At 40.8% G+C, this 18,212-nt stretch overlaps 1 protein-coding gene across 3 annotated transcripts; it reads left to right on the forward strand.

Moving 5' to 3' along the window:
- The first annotated feature begins 4,329 nt into the window (after positions 1 to 4,329).
- On the forward strand, positions 4,330 to 16,778 carry LOC120895296 (D-aspartate oxidase). 3 transcript variants are annotated; one of them, XM_040298513.1, is made up of 5 exons: positions 4,330 to 4,455; positions 8,297 to 8,599; positions 15,513 to 15,636; positions 15,720 to 15,865; positions 16,070 to 16,778. In XM_040298513.1, the coding sequence occupies exons 2-5, from the start codon at positions 8,412 to 8,414 to the stop codon at positions 16,614 to 16,616; spliced, it is 1,005 nt and encodes a 334-aa protein (XP_040154447.1). In that variant the 5' UTR covers positions 4,330 to 4,455; positions 8,297 to 8,411; the 3' UTR covers positions 16,617 to 16,778. The 3 variants fall into 3 exon arrangements, with proteins under 3 accessions (XP_040154447.1, XP_040154446.1, XP_040154448.1); XM_040298512.1 differs by lacking the exon at positions 4,330 to 4,455 and adding an exon at positions 4,462 to 4,639; XM_040298514.1 differs by lacking the exon at positions 4,330 to 4,455 and adding an exon at positions 4,848 to 5,030.
- Positions 16,779 to 18,212: the final 1,434 nt, after the last annotated feature.

Consider the following 18,212-nt stretch of genomic DNA (forward strand, 5'->3'; position numbering starts at 1 on the left):
TCTCTTGAGATGCATAAAACACCACAGAAAACCCTCCACGGAGAACGACGAATTGTTTAACAACTCTTTTGCGTGTTACCTAATTTTTTTGCGATTTGATTCGCTTTGACACTTCACATTGAGTATAGCAAATCCCTGTTTTGTATCTTAATCCATTCAAAGTGAACTTAGAGCGTATTAAGTAGTAACAAATTGAGTCACTAAAGAGCTTGCAGGGTCAGAGTGAATTAAACCGCAAAAGAGTTGCCAAAAGAGTTGAAAAAAGCCTTCAAGCTGACTTGAACACATACATTTCGCTGGCGAGAACTTCAACTTACTGATTCACTCCTACTCGCCGACACACATGACGCACCGGAATCGCCGGACTTCGCCGGAAGAGTCTGTGGTTATCCCACTTTTATGTTTGTGTTTGTCGGTGGGAATTGTTTTCATTGCGCCAGGGATATGAGTGTTGTTGCATTAGGATAATTAAAACTGTAGCATTGTTTCGGCGAAAGCAACCCGGGACGACCGTTGGGACTGTTGACCAAAACGGCAATGAACGGTAACGAAGTTGTGCTTTATTTATTGCTCTGTCTCCTGTTTGAAAGCTGTTGCGAGGAGGTAAGTAGCATCCCGGTTCGAAATGTTCTCCGGTCCTGGTGATTCCCCGGTACTGGAGATAATGGTGTGGAGCGAAACAAGGTAAATGGATGTCTATTGTCTATTGGCTTGCAGAGAAAGTACGTTGCCTAATGGCTCTATTGGAAGAGTTTGCAAACTTTATTTATATGTACGTCATTTGTTTTTACACCATTGAGCATTGAGCAAGTTCAAGATGATGCTTTTCAATTGTGTTTGTGTAAGTTTAGGTAATGTGTTTGTAAAGTTTATTGTCTTTTGTTTGTCAGTACTTTGGCATGCCTTGGGATATTGGTTTCTTGGGGCATAGTCAGGGATTTAATGTTTTTATGTTGTTATGTGAACTGCATCACCTGCCAGCAATAATGACATCTCAATTGGTTAAAAGTTCTTATGCAACATGTAAAATGTGTTTTTATACACTGTTTTTGTGTTCTTACCTTTTACACTGAAGGATTAACCATGTAATTTGCATCAAAATGTGTGAATTAGAGAAAAGCATCAAAACAACCCAACAATTTATATTTTTACTTAAAAGGATTTAAGTTCTTAGGATAAAGCAATTATCTAGATCGAATACATCGAAGAATTGTGAGATGTTTCCGTTTTTATTTTATGTGGTTTGGAAGAAATTTTGGTCAGCCATCTGTGGGTAGTACTATAATGCAATAGCAAACTTGCATTTTCCAAACTCAAAGTTTAAGTAGCGAACATTGCGGTTTGCTCAAAATGATCATTTGTTGTTTCTTTTATCATTTATTACTGTTGTTATTATTTCTATGCCATTGTTTATTCTTAATATTGGTATTATTACTGTTATGATAGTGATTGTTACGATTTTTATTATTGTTTTTATTGTTGTTGCTATTGTTGTGATTTTTATTAATTGTATGACTGTTTTTTATCATTGTTATTATAATTATTATTATTGTTGATAATAACATTATTATTGGTTCTATTATTATCGTTATTATTTTTAGGAGGGTATTATTATTACTATTGCTTTTTGTATTGCTATTATTATTATTATAATTATTATTATTATTATTATTATTATTATTATTATTACTATTATTATTATTATTATTATTATTATTATTATTATTATTATTATTATTGTTATTATTATTTGTATTATTATTATTGTTATTATTATTATTATTATTAATATTATTATTATTATTAATATTATTATTATTATTATTATTATTATTTTTATTATTATTGTTATTATTATTATTATCATTATTATTATTATTATTATTATTATTGTTATTGTTATTGTTATTATTGATAATACTATAATTGTAATCATCATTTATTGAATAATGAAGTATTAATTATTTTTCTATTTTAGAACATATGAAAATTATTAAATTCATTATCATTAAAATTAGCCTTTCAAGTTAAGTTTTATAAGACTGAGTACATCCTTTGTAGTAAATGTATAGTGTGAACTTGTATTATATACAAAAAGATAAAACGTAGACAATCATCTCTCGCGTCAAAATGGAAAAATTGGCCGTGTAAAATTAATCGGTTTGTTCTAATTCATCTGAAAATTGTGAACTTTCTTTTTTCTTTTTGTAATGGATAACGGTACATGGAAAGGATGGAATCATATAAAAATCTTTATCTTACGTTTGTCACTATTTTGCTGGGGACTTACATTTGTCGAAGATACAAAACGAACGTCAGTAAATTGTTCAACCAGTGGAGCCACGGCCACGGCCACGTACACGTTTTGTACGCGTTTTGTTCTTAAATCATTCCCTCATCGATTCCGGTGACGCGCGCACTGTGTTGAGCCGGGGTTAACATGTGGTGACAGTTTGAGCTGTGTGTTGGGGGTTTTAGTCGGTTGGACATTTTTTCGACTCTAAATTTAAATCTCCGCGTGCGTTAGACAAAATTATTTAAAAATAGCGTTCCTCTTTAATATTTATTAGCATTTTCGATTACTGGTTGACTACGCGCTTGCTTGGCTCGTGCTTTTGGTTACACCTTATGATGTGTGTAGATTTTCGTTCGGATCATTGACCATTGCACACACACGTGTTTCCAAACGCACGCCAACAATACAGTCATAGAAGGTTGTAAACCTCTTTTCCTGCTTTGCACATTCTGGCCGCAGTTGTTGGGGAGAATGTATGGGGCTGTCGCAAAAATGCCAAGAAATAATAGGAACACGATTATTTATCCATCATTGAACAAGCATTTCAATAAACAACAAGGCACCATCATCATCGCCATCCAAAATCACGGACCCGACTAGATGCAATCGCTCGGAAGGCGGACAGCAGACGACACAGGGAATAGGAGAATGGTAAATCAATCAACGTGTTGTTACTGTCGCGCGCGTACTTGCGCGCCTTCATTCAGCTCATTTTTTTTGTTCGCCGCGTCGGTGAATCGTCATCGCACCAAGCTCTGGCCTGTGCAGTGCTGTCGCTGTCTAACGCTGTCTACCCATCCGGTCGTTTTGTCAATAACCGTCATTTCCGGAGGATAGGGAGAGGGGGAGGAGAATAGGAGAAACTGTGGATGGAGATCACCCGCCCTAGTATGGATGTACATTGCAGCAAAGGTGCAGGGGCGTGTTTCGTACAGGAAAATGCCATTTGGTTGATTTGTTTGGCTTCGAAGCTGACACACATTTGGCGCATGAACCGGGGTATGAAGGCCACCCATTTTTTGGGACGTACCATCTACCAGTGGGCCGTCAACCGGCTGCGGAAGAGGTCAAAGCAGCAGTGCAGTTCGCTACAATTTACCTGCCGGCTGTGCGACGAGATGTGGGAATGCAATGGAATGGATCGGAAAATCTTTGCCACGACGAGTGACCGATCAAACATGCCGCTCATATGCTGGCACATTTCTTCACCGACACAGACAGCCACTGTTGTTGCTAGTGATGGAGTTTGTAGCAAACTCGGTGTGCGCGCAATCATAGTATGGATTCGCAGAAAGCATAATTTGATCGGAATCCCTGTACATCGGGCCAGCCATTTTAAGGGGGGGATGAGATTGTCCTTCGCAGATGGTGGAAGCGTTTGAAATCCAATTCTTCCCGTGTCAGCGGCGACATGTTGTGATTGCTTTCCCATTGAAAATTAACAGTTCGCGTAATTTGAGAAATATTAGAGTTACATCACCTTCCCGTCCCGGCTTCACCATCACGTTCCTTTCGCGACATGTCAATTTGGTGCCCTGGTTTGAAGAGTTCCAATTGTTAATAATTAAATTACAAAACAAATGGCTCCAATCAATCCGTTGTGAAAAGCTTAGAAATATTGAATTTAAAATCTATTTGAAAATGTAAAATAAGACCCCTGCTTTCCATGGCCAAGCTCGTATATGTCCAAAGCGCGAATAGACAAAGTGGCAATCGATTGACACGCTACCGCTACGACCAATCGAGTACCCGATTAGATAATGGCCTCATACAGGCGGGGTAGTAATAAATCCTTGACCCCTAACCGTTTCCATCTGTCCAGCGGCTCTTAAATTTTGTTAAACAGAACCAGAACAGCTCGACAAAATACCATTTAACCGCTGCTCCTCTTATCAATGCAAAAGCCAACGACGGAAATCCATCTTGGTGTGTGTGCGTTTGATTGCTTATGATTTTGCGCCGGCTGACTTTTGTTTGCTTCGAAGACAATCATCCCGGGTGTAAGTCTATTGCTTCCCGGTTCGTCTTATCGCAAACTGTGTGCGAAGTAAGCGAGCTGCTTCACTCACACTAACCGCGTAATCGCCCTATCGTTGTCGAATCGACCAGTCCCGTTCCAGCTTCTCGACCGGCTGCATCCTTCAGCTTCGTCTGTACAGGTACGTTGGGAAGGTGGCAGGCCAACCACAGTTTCGCCATTGTCGCCGTTGCAGTATCCACGAACGAATGAACGCACTGTGTTGCGTATCGCGTAAAGTTACACAATCAAAGGTTGAAGCTGCTGCGTGAGTTAGGTCGTTGCCATTAGTGACGGAAGAGGAAAAATAGAGACCGATCCCTCAGGTGGGTATATAAAAATAATTTTCCTCAGTGCGGAGAAAATTATTTTTGCGCCGATTCTTCGTGCGTGCGTGCGTGCGTGTGCTTGCGACAAATGCTATGTCTACGGGAGAGCAAAGCTGTCAAGTCTCGCTCTTTTCCACTCTCGGTGGGAGTGCTGTTAACCCCGCGATGCCGAGAAAAGGGTTTGAGAGCGAGTGCGTTCCGTTGGTCTCCCTGCCGGTGATTACGCAAGAGATGCAACCTGTTCCCTCTGTGGTGGATTCTAATAACAGAAATAACGCGCAAACTAACGGTGCGAGGAAACGAATGAAAAACAAAAAAACTCAAGCCCCTCACTCACTTCAACCAGCTGTTGATTTCAATGGCAAGGCCATATGATTCATATCGGATTGTAAGTGATCGGTTTCAGTGGAGGAGAAGATGTGGAGGAGGCAGTGTGTGGCGTAGTGTCTTAAATTTTTCCCCGTACAGAAGGTGAAGCTGTTTTGCAATAGTGTGTGTGTGTGTGTGTTTGTGTGTTGGGAAAACCTTTTCCACGAATTGTTCTAATCCGATGAATGAATTGTTTTGCTAGGTTTTATACGTCTTCTCAGTTCTATTTCTATTCGTAGAGCAAGAAATGAAATGGAACCGTTCTGAAAAGGAAGAATGTGCCATTTTCGGACCCCACCTATCAGTAACAAATAGATTGTGCTTATATTTTACCAGACAAATCAAATCATGCCGTACTGCAGCTGCCGCACAGCACTTTAGTAACCTTTATAAGAATGGAACTCTGCCAAATGGAGGAATGAGCCCCGTCTATTCATTTGTTTGTGTTGTGATTTTTAATTGTTTAGCATGTTACTTTAACATGTAAACAGTTTGTGGTAGACATGGCATCAAGGTGAGATCTTGAGCCAAGAAGTAATGGCGCTAGAATGCGCAAACGTTTAATTGGTACATGCAGTTTGATAGTTTATTTTTCCCTGCATTCTTCAAGAAAATGATGAAGATGGCAGAATAATTTGGTAAAACTGCTGCCGCCATATATTTAGTGTTACATTAGCTGTACTGTTTAGGAACGCGGCTTCGTAATATCAATTAAATTTGTGTGTCTACAATAAATGGACTGTTTGTTCTATATCATCATTGTTCATTAAGGCCCGGGTCTATGAAAATGTTGCGGGAACATTTGTTGCCAAATCGTATGGACGAACTGTCAAACTCGTGTTGCGGGAACATTTTTGTTGCAAGTGAAACAAATCGATTTTTTTATTTGTTGCAGGAACATTTTCGGACTTGTTTGCTCACCAAAACAGATAAAAAATAATTCCAACTTAATTTTGAAATGTTTTTGTGAGCAGAGTTTTTGAAATGAATAGGAAAATCCATAATTGTTGCCATTGAACAAATGTTGCCGCAACATGTTCATAGACCCAGGCCTAAACTTACTGTCGTCGCCGCTAAATTGAGATTCTAATAAGCCAATTATAATTATTTGCATCAATGTTTGTGTATAAAGGTATTAGCATTCGACAGTGTACATTATCAATGTGAAATCAGATTTTTTACACTACTTAAAATCAAAATTACTGTAATGTAAAAGCTATTAACAAATGTCTGTAGATTAATTTTTTGTGACATATCTAAATTTTCTTGGTATTATTGATACCTAAAAATGTATGCCTCCTCAGTGTACATGACTAATTTACATTGAAAATACCAAAAACAACATACTATTTGAATCAAATAGTTTTTTTTTAAATATTTAAATGATCATTCATTGAATTAATGGTTATGTGATTTGAAGTGACTCATTTTAGGACTCACTATTGCAGCTTGGTAACATGGTAAATAACAATACTGGTCTGCAGTCAAAAATGTATGCTATAGAGATAAAAATTGATAACAGCGAGGCAAAATGTGTGCCTTGGAAACAAACATTTAGACACACTGTCATACAGTTTAACTTAGTGGCCAACAATGTAGCAAAAATGAATTTAGTGCCGCCGACATACTTCTAAAAAATTGTATTCATTTTATTACCTTTTCAATAGTCAATTTAGGATTTAAAGAGCGCAAGTAGTGTTTAAAATAAATGTACCTTTCTACACTTTACCGTTGAAATTGATTTCAATGAAATCATTTCTAGGGGCTGTCCATAAATTACGTAATACAAAAATTATAATTTTAACCCTCTTTCGGTTCGGTATTACGTTCCACCATTAAGAGATTTGACTTTTTTCAAACTAGTTTTTTGTATCAAGTTTGAAATCTGGTAGATGAATTCATGTGAGCAGTCTGTATTAACCCAGGGGCAAAGGTATCAAAGATATATCGAGAAAAAAATAAAAACAAATCCTCATTCGTTGTGTCGTTCGAAAATATTTTATTGAAGAAAAATATTTGGAAAATAATGTTTGTATCAAATGATTTTTTATAATACAATTAAATATTAAACTTGTAATTGATTTCATGTGGATAAGAACCAGTCCATCCTGGCACGGAGTACTACGCATGACAATGCATCGGCGACGATTGGATCAAGTCACGGGATGATTGGGTTTTGGGTTGCATCAGTTGCAATGGTACGATACATCCCTCCGAACCCGTCTTGGGGAATAGATGTTAATAATTCAATCTAACCAAAAGTGTATCTTTTGCAAATTCCATTCCTGGTTGTAAGAAATCATTAGTTGATCCCTGAAGCGAATTGTAGACTGTAACTTACAGGGTTTCGAATCATATAAGGGAATAGTTCAATCACTTAGGGGAATGTTACTAATCGGTAGGGGAATGTTGCATGCAAGATGTGGAAGTTTGCAATCATATAGAGGAGTGTTGCAATCAACTAGGGGAATTTTGCAAACATACTGTGTAGCTGTCATCATATTGTGATCACTCACAAAGCTAGACAATTTTGTGCACTATCAGTATATGTTCGTTAAAGTCATCCAGTTTGAAATTTGATGGATAGGGGTACTAGTGACATAACCATTTATTTGACAGTTTTTGATAACTCAATATGACCAATAATACGGCTGGTCGCCAAGTGCTGCACAAGACTCTGTATTAATTTCCTGTCGTTGTTCTAGCATGTAAAATATTATAAAATAAAAATAACATCAATATTATTACTATAGTACGTCCCTACATTTGCCTACACTAACAAAATGTCACGTGCGCAATATTGACCAAATGATTGTACAATCATAAATGTGTTCCCCGTAAAAAAAGGCTTCCAAATTTCACCACCATCCTTGCCTTAGTGCTGTTTGGTTGTTGCGGGTTTCCACATAGCAATATGTGCCTTCCATTTATTGCTAGTTTATATTTGGAAAATCGACCTTGCTCCACAACGTATGTTACGAGCTGCCGCCGTTGCCTGGCTGATTCTATTGAAATCTATAATAAAATCGGTTCGAATTTGGGCTACGGCGGCACCGAGAACGAAAACAGGACATCAAGATAGCAACATCCAACCGACAACCCGGTGGTGCTAAACCGAGTTTAGCAGTACACTCAGCTGGTGTATCAACCAACCGACCACAAATCGATAGGAAACTATTCCTCCCAATCCACCCCGAGTGTCTGTCCCGCTTTCCCATTTGCACTCCTTGGTGGGTTGTTTAATGTGTTTGGTGCTTGGCCTCTCTTTCTCCTCCTACATTGCAGGTGTATAGCTTTTCGTCAGCTTCAACCATATCCTTGGACGGACGGTGGATCACAATCCAGTGGACTTGGTGAACGGTGAAGAGAAGGTGGACGCAAAAAAAAACCCTTATCGACAATGAATATATGCGTCGTCGGGGCCGGTGTCGTCGGTTTGACGACCGCACTGGAGCTACAGCGCGAGATGCGGAACGCCAATGTCACCATACTCTCGGACCGGTTCGAGCAGGACACGTGCAGCGACGTTGCGGCTGGCCTATTTCGCCCCGGAACCAGCTTTTCCGGCCCGACCGAGGAAATAACCAGGTAAACAGCTAGGGGCGGGGTGGAAACGCGAAGAGGGTCCATGAGGGGCGGAAACGTTGAACCCATTTTCACACTCGACCCCGGGTCGACGACGGTCCATTGACTCACACTATCGTTTTCGCTCCTGATTGTTTTACAGCGCAGGATGACAGAGTAAAGGATGGGTTTTTTAAATTATGTTTCGTGTATTTCTCTTTTGCGAACACTAGGTGTGATATAAGGCTGTGCTTGTATTGCTACCCGTGTATCGGGGAAAACTGCACGTTTTCCTTAATGAAAACCTTTTATTACAACAGCAAGAGTAGTTCAGTATACTGCCGCCACTGTAGTCCACTTACCCGTTTGGCTCAAAGTGGTGACCACCGGTGGTTGGAGCCCATCATGTTGCCATCATTTTTCATTTTCGTCAACGTCAAAGTCTTTTGGTGCGTGAGGAACGGTTTAATTTTTCATCCACTAGTCCTTGTTGCCAGCCGTGTTTTCCTCTACGACGGCTGTCGAACGATTAGTAGCATGGAAAAGTGTCGAAAGCAGGACACAGCGAGTGATGGAGAGGGGGTTAAATCACTTTACCATATCGATGGCCGGCACGGCATCATGCGTTGAACGTCGGAACTCCGATGAACAGACATCCTTGATGCTTTATTTAAATTATCAACCGTTCGGTTTAGTTCGATGGAATTGGTTTGGAGAATGTTTGGTTTGGTATGGTTTCAAGATTGCACCAGTGCCTGTAGCTTCTATTTTGATAACTTGCTGGGCTACTCGTGACTTATTGATTGACGTGCAGTTCGGTTAGCAAAGTCAATTTCTTTTCGACGTAAGTGAGACTCGGTACGTTTAGGTTTACGTTTGAATGAAGAAACTGATAATGCAAAGTTGAAAAGACTGGTACTGGTAATAAAGACATTGGGATGTACGGTACAGAACAGCATTTAAATCATATATATTACTAACTGTGTATATATTGTTATCTCCTTTGTTTTTCTGTTAATTAACCGTTAGTTTCTCCTACGTTTTGACAGGCCATTTAAAGGATGGAAACTTTTTAAATTCTATGATAAACTTAAGAAGTGGTCAGAGATTTTATTACAATTTCATACATAATTTTGATGATTGCACAATATGCTAAACATTTTTGGAGTATCTCTTGAAATGGTTAAAACGTATTTTTTACGTTTAAAATATGTTACAAATAAGTTAAACTCCATTGCTAGTCATTGTTTTCTGAAGTTATATCTCAGGAGTCAGGAGAACTTATGTACATCGAGTTTTAGCTTTTAATTTTTAATAGAGTCTCTTACTGTAGCTCAAGAAGATGGCATCATTTGTACAACATTTTATGATTTGAGCAGTTAAATAAAAAAGGTTTTGTTACCTTTAAAATGTCGAGAAGATGCAATAACGAAAAGATCCAATAGATTCATCTTGACAAGACCTGGACCTGGAGATAATTTTAAATCAATCTGAGAGAGATCTTTGTTGCTTTTAACATAACTACCTCACACTAACTGATTTTGAACAAAAGCTCATAAGATCCCTTTTTTGTACAAGGTGTGCAGTATAAGTTCTTTTTGTAAAAAATGAACAGCATACATCCTTTGACATTTTTATTGAATTGTACAATGTTTTATAATTAGTTTCTTACCATATTGAAGATAGAAAGCTCAATAAGAGAAATTTTCTAAACGGTTTCTTGAGTTCTGTATTTAATGTATTCAATGTTTATTGTTTAAAGATTGGATCGAAGTAATTGTCTCAAAGTAAAGTAGTATATACTTAGCAGTACATTATTTTTGTTTAATAAAATAATAAATTAATTTTTGTTGAAATACTTAACTCACAATTTTGAACTATCATTAGTACTTATAGAAACTCTAGAAAGAATGTTAACTGCAAAAATAAAGCAAAAATAGTTGTACTTACAAGAAAATGTGATTAAATATAATATTTTGTCATAGGATTAGTAAGAAAAGTCTGTTCGATGATGCAGTGAGATAAATGATAAGAGATCCAACACTGATAGTTTAAATTTAATACATCAGCCAATTGCTCAGTGGTATGAAACGATTACAAAAACAAATCGATAAGTGTGCTACAAAATTTAAACTGCTCGTCCATATCGGCGACCAATATCGAACCCCGATCGAACGGAAAGTGGGTAAGCGAATCGAGTCAGCATCGATGATGGAACCAACATCAACCGTACGTGTGCAGTGATTCGCTCCATTAGACACCTGTCGAAAGCTATGGCCAGACAGGAAGGAGTGGAAGGCAGCCAAAGGGAACTCCGGTTTCTTCTTCCTGCTTTGCTCGGTCGGGGTCAGGTCGAGCGAGTCGAGAACACGACGCCGCTTCGAGACGCGGTCACGATCGATAGGATTTCGTTGCCAACTGGTTGGTGGGGGGTTGGTGGGTGTCTCTTTAATGCGCTGTATACGCTGCACCTGTGCGGAACTACCCACAGCCGACAGCCACGTTTGCCAATTGTGGCGTATCGTTGTCGTGCGGGGCGAGTGTGAGCAAGCGACGGAAGCAAGCAGCAAGGTGACACGGCCTCCTACCCACTGTTATTCCCTCCCCCTCTCTTTCCATTAAGTTACGTAATTTACACCACGACGCAAAGCTGATTGGTACGAAAAGTTGGTAAAGGAGAAATTTTGCGCCAACGGCACCAGGGCAAGGGAGCGCTCTCCAATACGTTCACCACGTTACTCATCCACCCCGTGGGTTCCCGTTTTTCAAGTGGTCATTCTTCCGTGGTTCGCATAGTTTATGCTTGGTTGTTCTTTTTGCCAGCGCTTTTTACCCCCAAATCCCCCTGTGCCCCGTTGGGCCAGCTATTTTTAGCAGAGAGTGTGTGTGCGCGCGCTTCCGCCTTCGTCCGTAGCTTCCGCAACCGGCGACGGGTCCATCGAAACCACCATATTTACTGCACACCATAAACACACGATAAAGCAAAAGCGTTTGCAACTCGACTGGAGCGGGGGGGCAACATTGCTGTGGAGAGTGGGCGCGAGTTTGAGACAAGTTTGAAATTAGGAATCCAACGCGTTATTCAGCGTGGATTAGAAAAATGGCACCTCGACGAATCTAACGGCACTGGTTGCTGGCGAAAGCAGTGTTGGTAATAGTTTCCGTCCCGAATGCCATCGCATTTTGGGCAACTAATTATTTACATTATTTACGGCGCGAATGAAGGAAGTTGTCTACTTTGGACATTGTTTAGTTCGTTGCTTAACGTAGAAGAGCCAACTCAAGCTATGGGAGTGAAGGGTTTGCTTGACTATTACAGGGTTCATCAATCCCATCCGGCATCGTAATTTTGCAAGAGTTTTGCGATCACGAATTTTGCGACCAAGAATTTTGAGATCAAGAGTTTTGCGACCAAGATTTCTGCGACCAAGAAGTTTGCTACCAAGAAGTTTGCAACCAAGAATTTTGCGACCAAGAAGATTGCGACCAAGAAGTTTGAGGCGAAGAAGTTTGCTACCAAGAAGTTTGCAACAAAGAAGTTTGCAACAAAGAATTTTGATATTAAGAGTTTTACGACCAAGATTGTTACGATCAAGAATTTTGAGATCAAGAATTTTGCGACCAAGAAGTTTACGACCAAGATTGATGCTTCCAAAATCCTTTTATGTTTTATTCTTTACTATGACCAATACATACTTTAACAGACTCTAAATTGAAATGGCATTGCCCAATTGAGAGTTTACGTCGCTCTAATGAGTATTTACGGCGACCGAAACGCTTTCACGATGCCGGATTGGTTAGGTAAACCCTGTATTTATTTGGGCAATGGGGTTGGGAATTTTATTCCACAGTTTTATAGTGAGATTACATCTACTGGTGCTTTTCATTCCAAGGAAGAGTATTTATGTTAAATCAAATTCCAATTTGTAGTGCTTTTGAATAAGTCATTATCATTTTTTGATCATATTATTATTGTTTTAATTACATTATTTCCTTGTCAAAAAAAAAATAATTAAAATTGTTCCCTATATTCATACAAATCATATGAAACGAGTTTAGAATAATGCTGTTTTATGTTTATATTATAACATAAGAGTTGGATTTTCTCTATATTTTGGATATCTATATTTTAGCATTTGATTATATTGGATTGGATATCTATATTTTAGCATTTGATAGAAGTCTAATCTAGTTTATGCATTATTGTTCACACGTCCTACTAGAATATCCTAGCATCTTTCAAAAGTCTGCCTTTTTTATCGTTTCTTGAAATGTTTGATCATCCATTGCCTAGGATGTGAATATCCAACAACTAATCAGATGGCTTAGATACATGACTGATCAGTCTTTTCAGGCTCACTTATTAAGTGAATCACTTAATCATTAGAATCTTTTTCTCGGAAAATCGCTATTTTGGGAATTGGTTTGATGGTGTCTGCCAGTTGGCAGTTGGCTACAATAGTGTTAGGTACTATTCTTTAGATCTAGATTAAGTGTGCAATTTCCTTTTCGGTACCTACGCAACGCGACATGCGGTAACGTACAATGGCGTCATCAATGTGGGCTTTGTCTTGCTAATCCTCGGTTCAAGGGCTTCTAGTTTGGAAAGCTTCAACCACGGCATGACCAACCTTTCATCCTTATCCTTCATCTGATAGTATTTGTTATCCTATTGCAAGACGGTATTTTCTGATAGTTTACTATATTTACTACATTATTAAATTTTATCCTTTTGCTTTAATTCAAATGTGTCGTCATATTGATTTCCTTTGTCTGACATAAATCGGGATTATTTTAACGTTCTACAAAAAAATTGTATTAATCCTACATTGTGTTGGCTGTATTTGTTGATGTTAATTTTAAAACAATTTATGAAAAATTACAAATTCGAGTGTTTCTGCATATTTAAAATATGATCTTCTTCTATGTGTGATGTGTAACTATAAACCATACAAAAACGGACATAAGTTTCGCATCCATTATCACATGAAACTGACGCAAAATAAACTTGATGACGGAATTGTTATCATTCGCAGCGTCGGCTGCGAAGTTGTAAAATACTAAACCGCTGACAACAAGTTCCGACGTAACACCGCAACAAACCCGATTTCGCAACCAGCTGTTCCGTTTCAACCTGCTTCGACCTGTTTCCTCTCAGTCGTTGGCGGTTGTTGCTACCAGAGTCAACCAGCGAAACGTGCTGATACTAATCACCTTCTGGCATTGATTTCTAGCACGATGCGTAAGAAGGCAAAGCAAAGGCAAAACAAATGACGAAAAGAAAACAAAATAATCGATGGGACAGTAACGCGTTTCGAATGGCCGAGAGGAAGCCCTTGAGCGAAACCATTTAGTGGGATATGGGACAATATATATATGGTGACCCGAACCAAACGACACCACACCACCACAAGAGACCGTCCCTCGGCGCTGCGCTACTAATGGGATAGTCCGGGACAGATGAACACTTTAATATTCAGGCCACACGGCCACGGGGGCCAGGAGGGGCTCGCAGCATAACGTTGCGACGTCCTTGCACTGGCTACTTTGATTTGTTTGTCTTTGCGTTGAGGTTGAATTGGTTCGGAACGACACGCAGGAAATGGAGACGCCTAGTGGCGGATAACAATTGGATCGATTTCTTTCGTCGGCGTTGAGCATTCGTAAGCATTAAAGTTATTCCGAAAAAAAACGGAAGATCTATTTATTTTTAATATAACTTCGGTAAAACTCTAATTGGATTCGAACAATCGGAAACATAAATAAACTTCCTCAACGTTCCAACACTGTGTTCTCGATCACTTATAAACTATCGACACATGTTGCGCACCGTTTTTGAACAGAATGAAACCATTTGCTGAATCTTCACAGTAACGCTCGTTTCACTTACTTCCCTTTTGTCCCAGCACTACTGACTGGAACTTTTCCGGAGCTCCCAATTAGGCACGAACCCGGAAGTTGCAACGACTGACTACTTGCTATACCTTCTGTTCTCCTTCTCCTTCCATTTTTTTTTGGCACTAAAGTGTCGGCTAGCGTGTATTCGGCTTGTCCTCCCGATGGAATAGCCTGGTCAGTAACGTGATGATTCGTGTAATGTGCTTCAGTCATGCCATCCCGTATACACTGTGGCGTGTAGATGTATTGTGTCAAAACGCTAACCTACAATATGCTGGCGGCGAGAGCTAGCAAGGGTCTCTCTAGGGTGCTTTGACCTAGCGTTTCGCGTGCAAGTTCTGCCGCCATCACTCTTCCACCTCGTCTACTAAAGGTGCATTATTAGTGGCGAGTGAGTTTAGTTTGCGTAAATATTTACATACAAAGGACACGACAGTGGCTTAGCGGAGCCGAGCAGGGATCAATCGGTTGCCTCCTCGGTTTATGGGACAAATTATGTACACACACACAAAAAAGTGCAAAGCTGCAGCGAAACTTTTAGTAGAAAACGGCAGAAAGCATGTCTAATATTGAGTTATACTGCAAGCGGTGTAATAGTGTTAACGCCCCCTGAGAATGCACTTTGTCTTTCTGACCTCATCCACGATAAGGCTCACAGGGGAGGAAATCGAACAATCTATCTATACGTCTCCGCTCTGCTCCATTAGCAGAGGACTTGCTTCAACACGAGCCTCTTTAAAACTAACCCCTCCCCATTCCTATGACAGTGAAAGGTGTTGGGGTTTGATGTTTTATACCGTCGGGTTTTATGCCGTGTACGCCTCACTCATTTGTTGCTTTCCGGAGTTTATGCGGTCGGCGTTATTGCTTTGGGGCTCTCGTAGTTCTTCATGCCGAGTAGTGGGGTTGGTTCTGTCATTTCCTTTCCTTCCGGGCGTTTTGCGAGGGGCGACCAGGGCATTCCTTCCTTTAATCGACGCTATTCAACATTGATTCTACTTCACCCACCGCCACCACCACCACTACCTCCCATCGACAGGAAATGGATTTCAGACGCGTACAGCCACTGGGACGAACTGCGCCGGACGGAACATTCAGCTCGGGCCGGTGTGTGCCAGATGTCGGGGTACATTTTTTCCAGCCGAGATCCGGCCATTGTACGGGTAAGGGCCATTGCAATGGGGTGCAGGGTGGGGGGGGGGTAGATGTCAGCAAACTAATTGTTAATGGTTTTATGCCTCCATAGAATCACTACATCGAGAAGGTCCTGCCCGTGTACCGTGCCGCGACCGAGCAGGAGCTTACCATCTGTCCGGGCGAATGGAAGTATGGGTCGTTTTTCACCACCATCCTTGCCGAGTGTCGGCTGTTTCAGCCGTGGGCCACAGAAAGGTAGGTCATATTGATTGGATCGGGCCGACAACGGACGGAGAGCATTGAACAGTTACGAGGTCGTCCTGGGGGAGGGAGAGAAAGGCCTGCCCTTTTCCCGGTCCGGCCCCGTCCGGGCACAAAAGGAAGCGATTATTAATGGGTTATATCGTGCTGTGTATGTGTGTGTTTTTTTTTCTTCTCTGCTCCTTTGTTGCGCACCAGGTTTCTTGACAATGGCGGACGGATTGTTACCGTGGCGCTGAACAACTTGCAGGAGCTGCGCGGCAAGTACGACGTGGTCGTGAACTGTACCGGGCTGGGGGCGAAGCGGCTGTGCAACGACCATAAGCTGGTGCCGATCCGCGGTCAGGTCATCAAGGTGCGGGCCTCCTGGGTGAAGACGGCGTTCTATGCGGACTTCGACACGTACGTCATACCGGGCTTTGAGGGCGTAACGCTCGGGGGCTGCCGTAACTTCGACAGCTACAATACGGACGTTTCGCGGCACGATTCGGCCGCCATCCGCGAACGGTGCGAGTCGCTGCTGCCGAGCCTGAAGGGTGCGCCGGTGCTGCGGGAATCGGTCGGGCTGCGGCCGCACCGCGATCCGGTACGCGTGGAGCTGGAGCTGCTGCCGACGGCGAATGGCAGCGTGCGCGTGGTGCATAACTACGGCCATGGGGGCTATGGTGTGACGACGGCACCGGGGACGGCCAAGCACGCGGTGAAGCTGGTAAAGGAAGCACTGCAAACCAATAGCAAACTGTGAGGGGAAAGGGAGTTTAAAGGCGAGGGCATTGGGGTGAAATGGGGTCGGATTGTAATTTTGCAACCAAAAAGAACTGACAGAAATTCGTATGAACAATGTATCGTTTCGAGCAAAAAGTGTAAGAGAAATAAGGAAGATTGTTTAACCATTATTACTGCAAAAGAGTTTATTCAATTGTTTCGTTAGTAATTGAGAAATTATACCTTCAATTTTCATTTCCTCTGTTAATAATTATTAACGATAGATTCGATTGCACCGTGGTAATTCCTGTAATTTCCAAAAGAGGACGACACAGAAAAGATTTTGTGTGGTCAGCGTCTACCACTGATCGGGCCGAGCGCTCCCGAAGGATCCCGATCAAGCCTACGATAAGAGACAGTTTTTTAGCGTCATAAAATAATAAAAACGACTGCTTAAAAAACACTTGCAATGGTTAGATTTGTCAGTAGCTTTGAGAGAAAGAAAGAATCCTGATGCCAACGTTGTAACATCATCTCTTTCAGTAATATTTACTAATTAGTTTCAAAATAACTTTTCATTGAACAGTATCATTGAGATTTTTTATTAAACAAAATATTACTTACTTACTTATCCGGCGCTACAAACTCTTTGCGGTCTTGGTCTACCTCAGGAGTGTCCGAAACCGCTCACGGTCTCGCGTCTTCATCTGTCAGTCCGTTATCCCGGCCTTAATGACGGATGCCTCCACGCAATCTTGCCACCTCAATTTGGGCCTACCACGCCTCCTCTGTCCTTGTGGACGGCCTAAAAAGACTTTACAGGCTGGGTCGTCTGTTTCCATGCGTACAACATGGCCAGCCCACCGGAGCCTGGCGAAGTTGATACGCTGCACGAGAGTGAAGTCGTGACCAAGTGAGTGATCAAGAGTTGGGTGCTAAACAAAATGTCATCAAGCATGTGATTGGTCCACCAACCGTTTGAGTCTTACCTCTGACCATCTCAGTAGTGTACGTGAGCTTATTTGAGCTTCGTTTCAGTCATGAGTGTTGGTGAATGAAACAGTGGCATTTGACAGCACTGTTTATAGCCAGAAAAAAATCATGATCATTATGAGAGTATCGCGGTTGACTCAAGCACTCGCATGTCGTGTTCGGTATGTCATGACGCACTTTCATTGAGTATCAGCAATGGGTTTCAACCTATCACGGATATGTTCATTGTTTCTTTTGGTGAATATCTCGTGATACTCATGACAACACTGTTCCCAGCCTCAAATATTCTTCTACTGTCATACATTTGGCCCGATGGTCAGGATAAGGTCGGGTAGATCGTCGCAGAAAAAGACATCATAGTTCTGGTTCTATTAATTTCAGTTGAGATGTTTATTGAAAATTAAATTTTTGTTGCTAAATGTATAAAATGCATAAATCATACAATATAGAACATGTAAACATTGTATTTTAATTAAAATTATTACAGCTTCGGTGGAATCTTGTTTACGTAAACATAAAATTTGTGCAAAAACAGGAAAAATTGGTAAAATATAGCTATATTTTTGCATAAGTAAAAATGTAAACTTGCTTATGCAATGCATGACATACACTGATAGGTGGTTATAGACGTGAATTTAGAGCA

The sequence above is a fragment of the Anopheles arabiensis genome, chromosome 2 (assembly GCF_016920715.1).
Source record: "Anopheles arabiensis isolate DONGOLA chromosome 2, AaraD3, whole genome shotgun sequence".
In the NCBI taxonomy this organism is placed as follows: domain Eukaryota; kingdom Metazoa; phylum Arthropoda; class Insecta; order Diptera; family Culicidae; genus Anopheles; species Anopheles arabiensis.

Excerpts from the sequence above, each read along its gene's own strand:
- LOC120895296 (XM_040298513.1), top strand. The coding sequence starts at position 8,412 with ATGAATATATGCGTCGTCGGGGCCGGTGTCGTCGGTTTGACGACCGCA. Across the intron at positions 8,600-15,512 it reads CCGACCGAGGAAATAACCAG|GAAATGGATTTCAGACGCGT; the intron begins GTAAACAGCTAG and ends TCCCATCGACAG. Across the intron at positions 15,637-15,719 it reads GAGATCCGGCCATTGTACGG|AATCACTACATCGAGAAGGT; the intron begins GTAAGGGCCATT and ends ATGCCTCCATAG.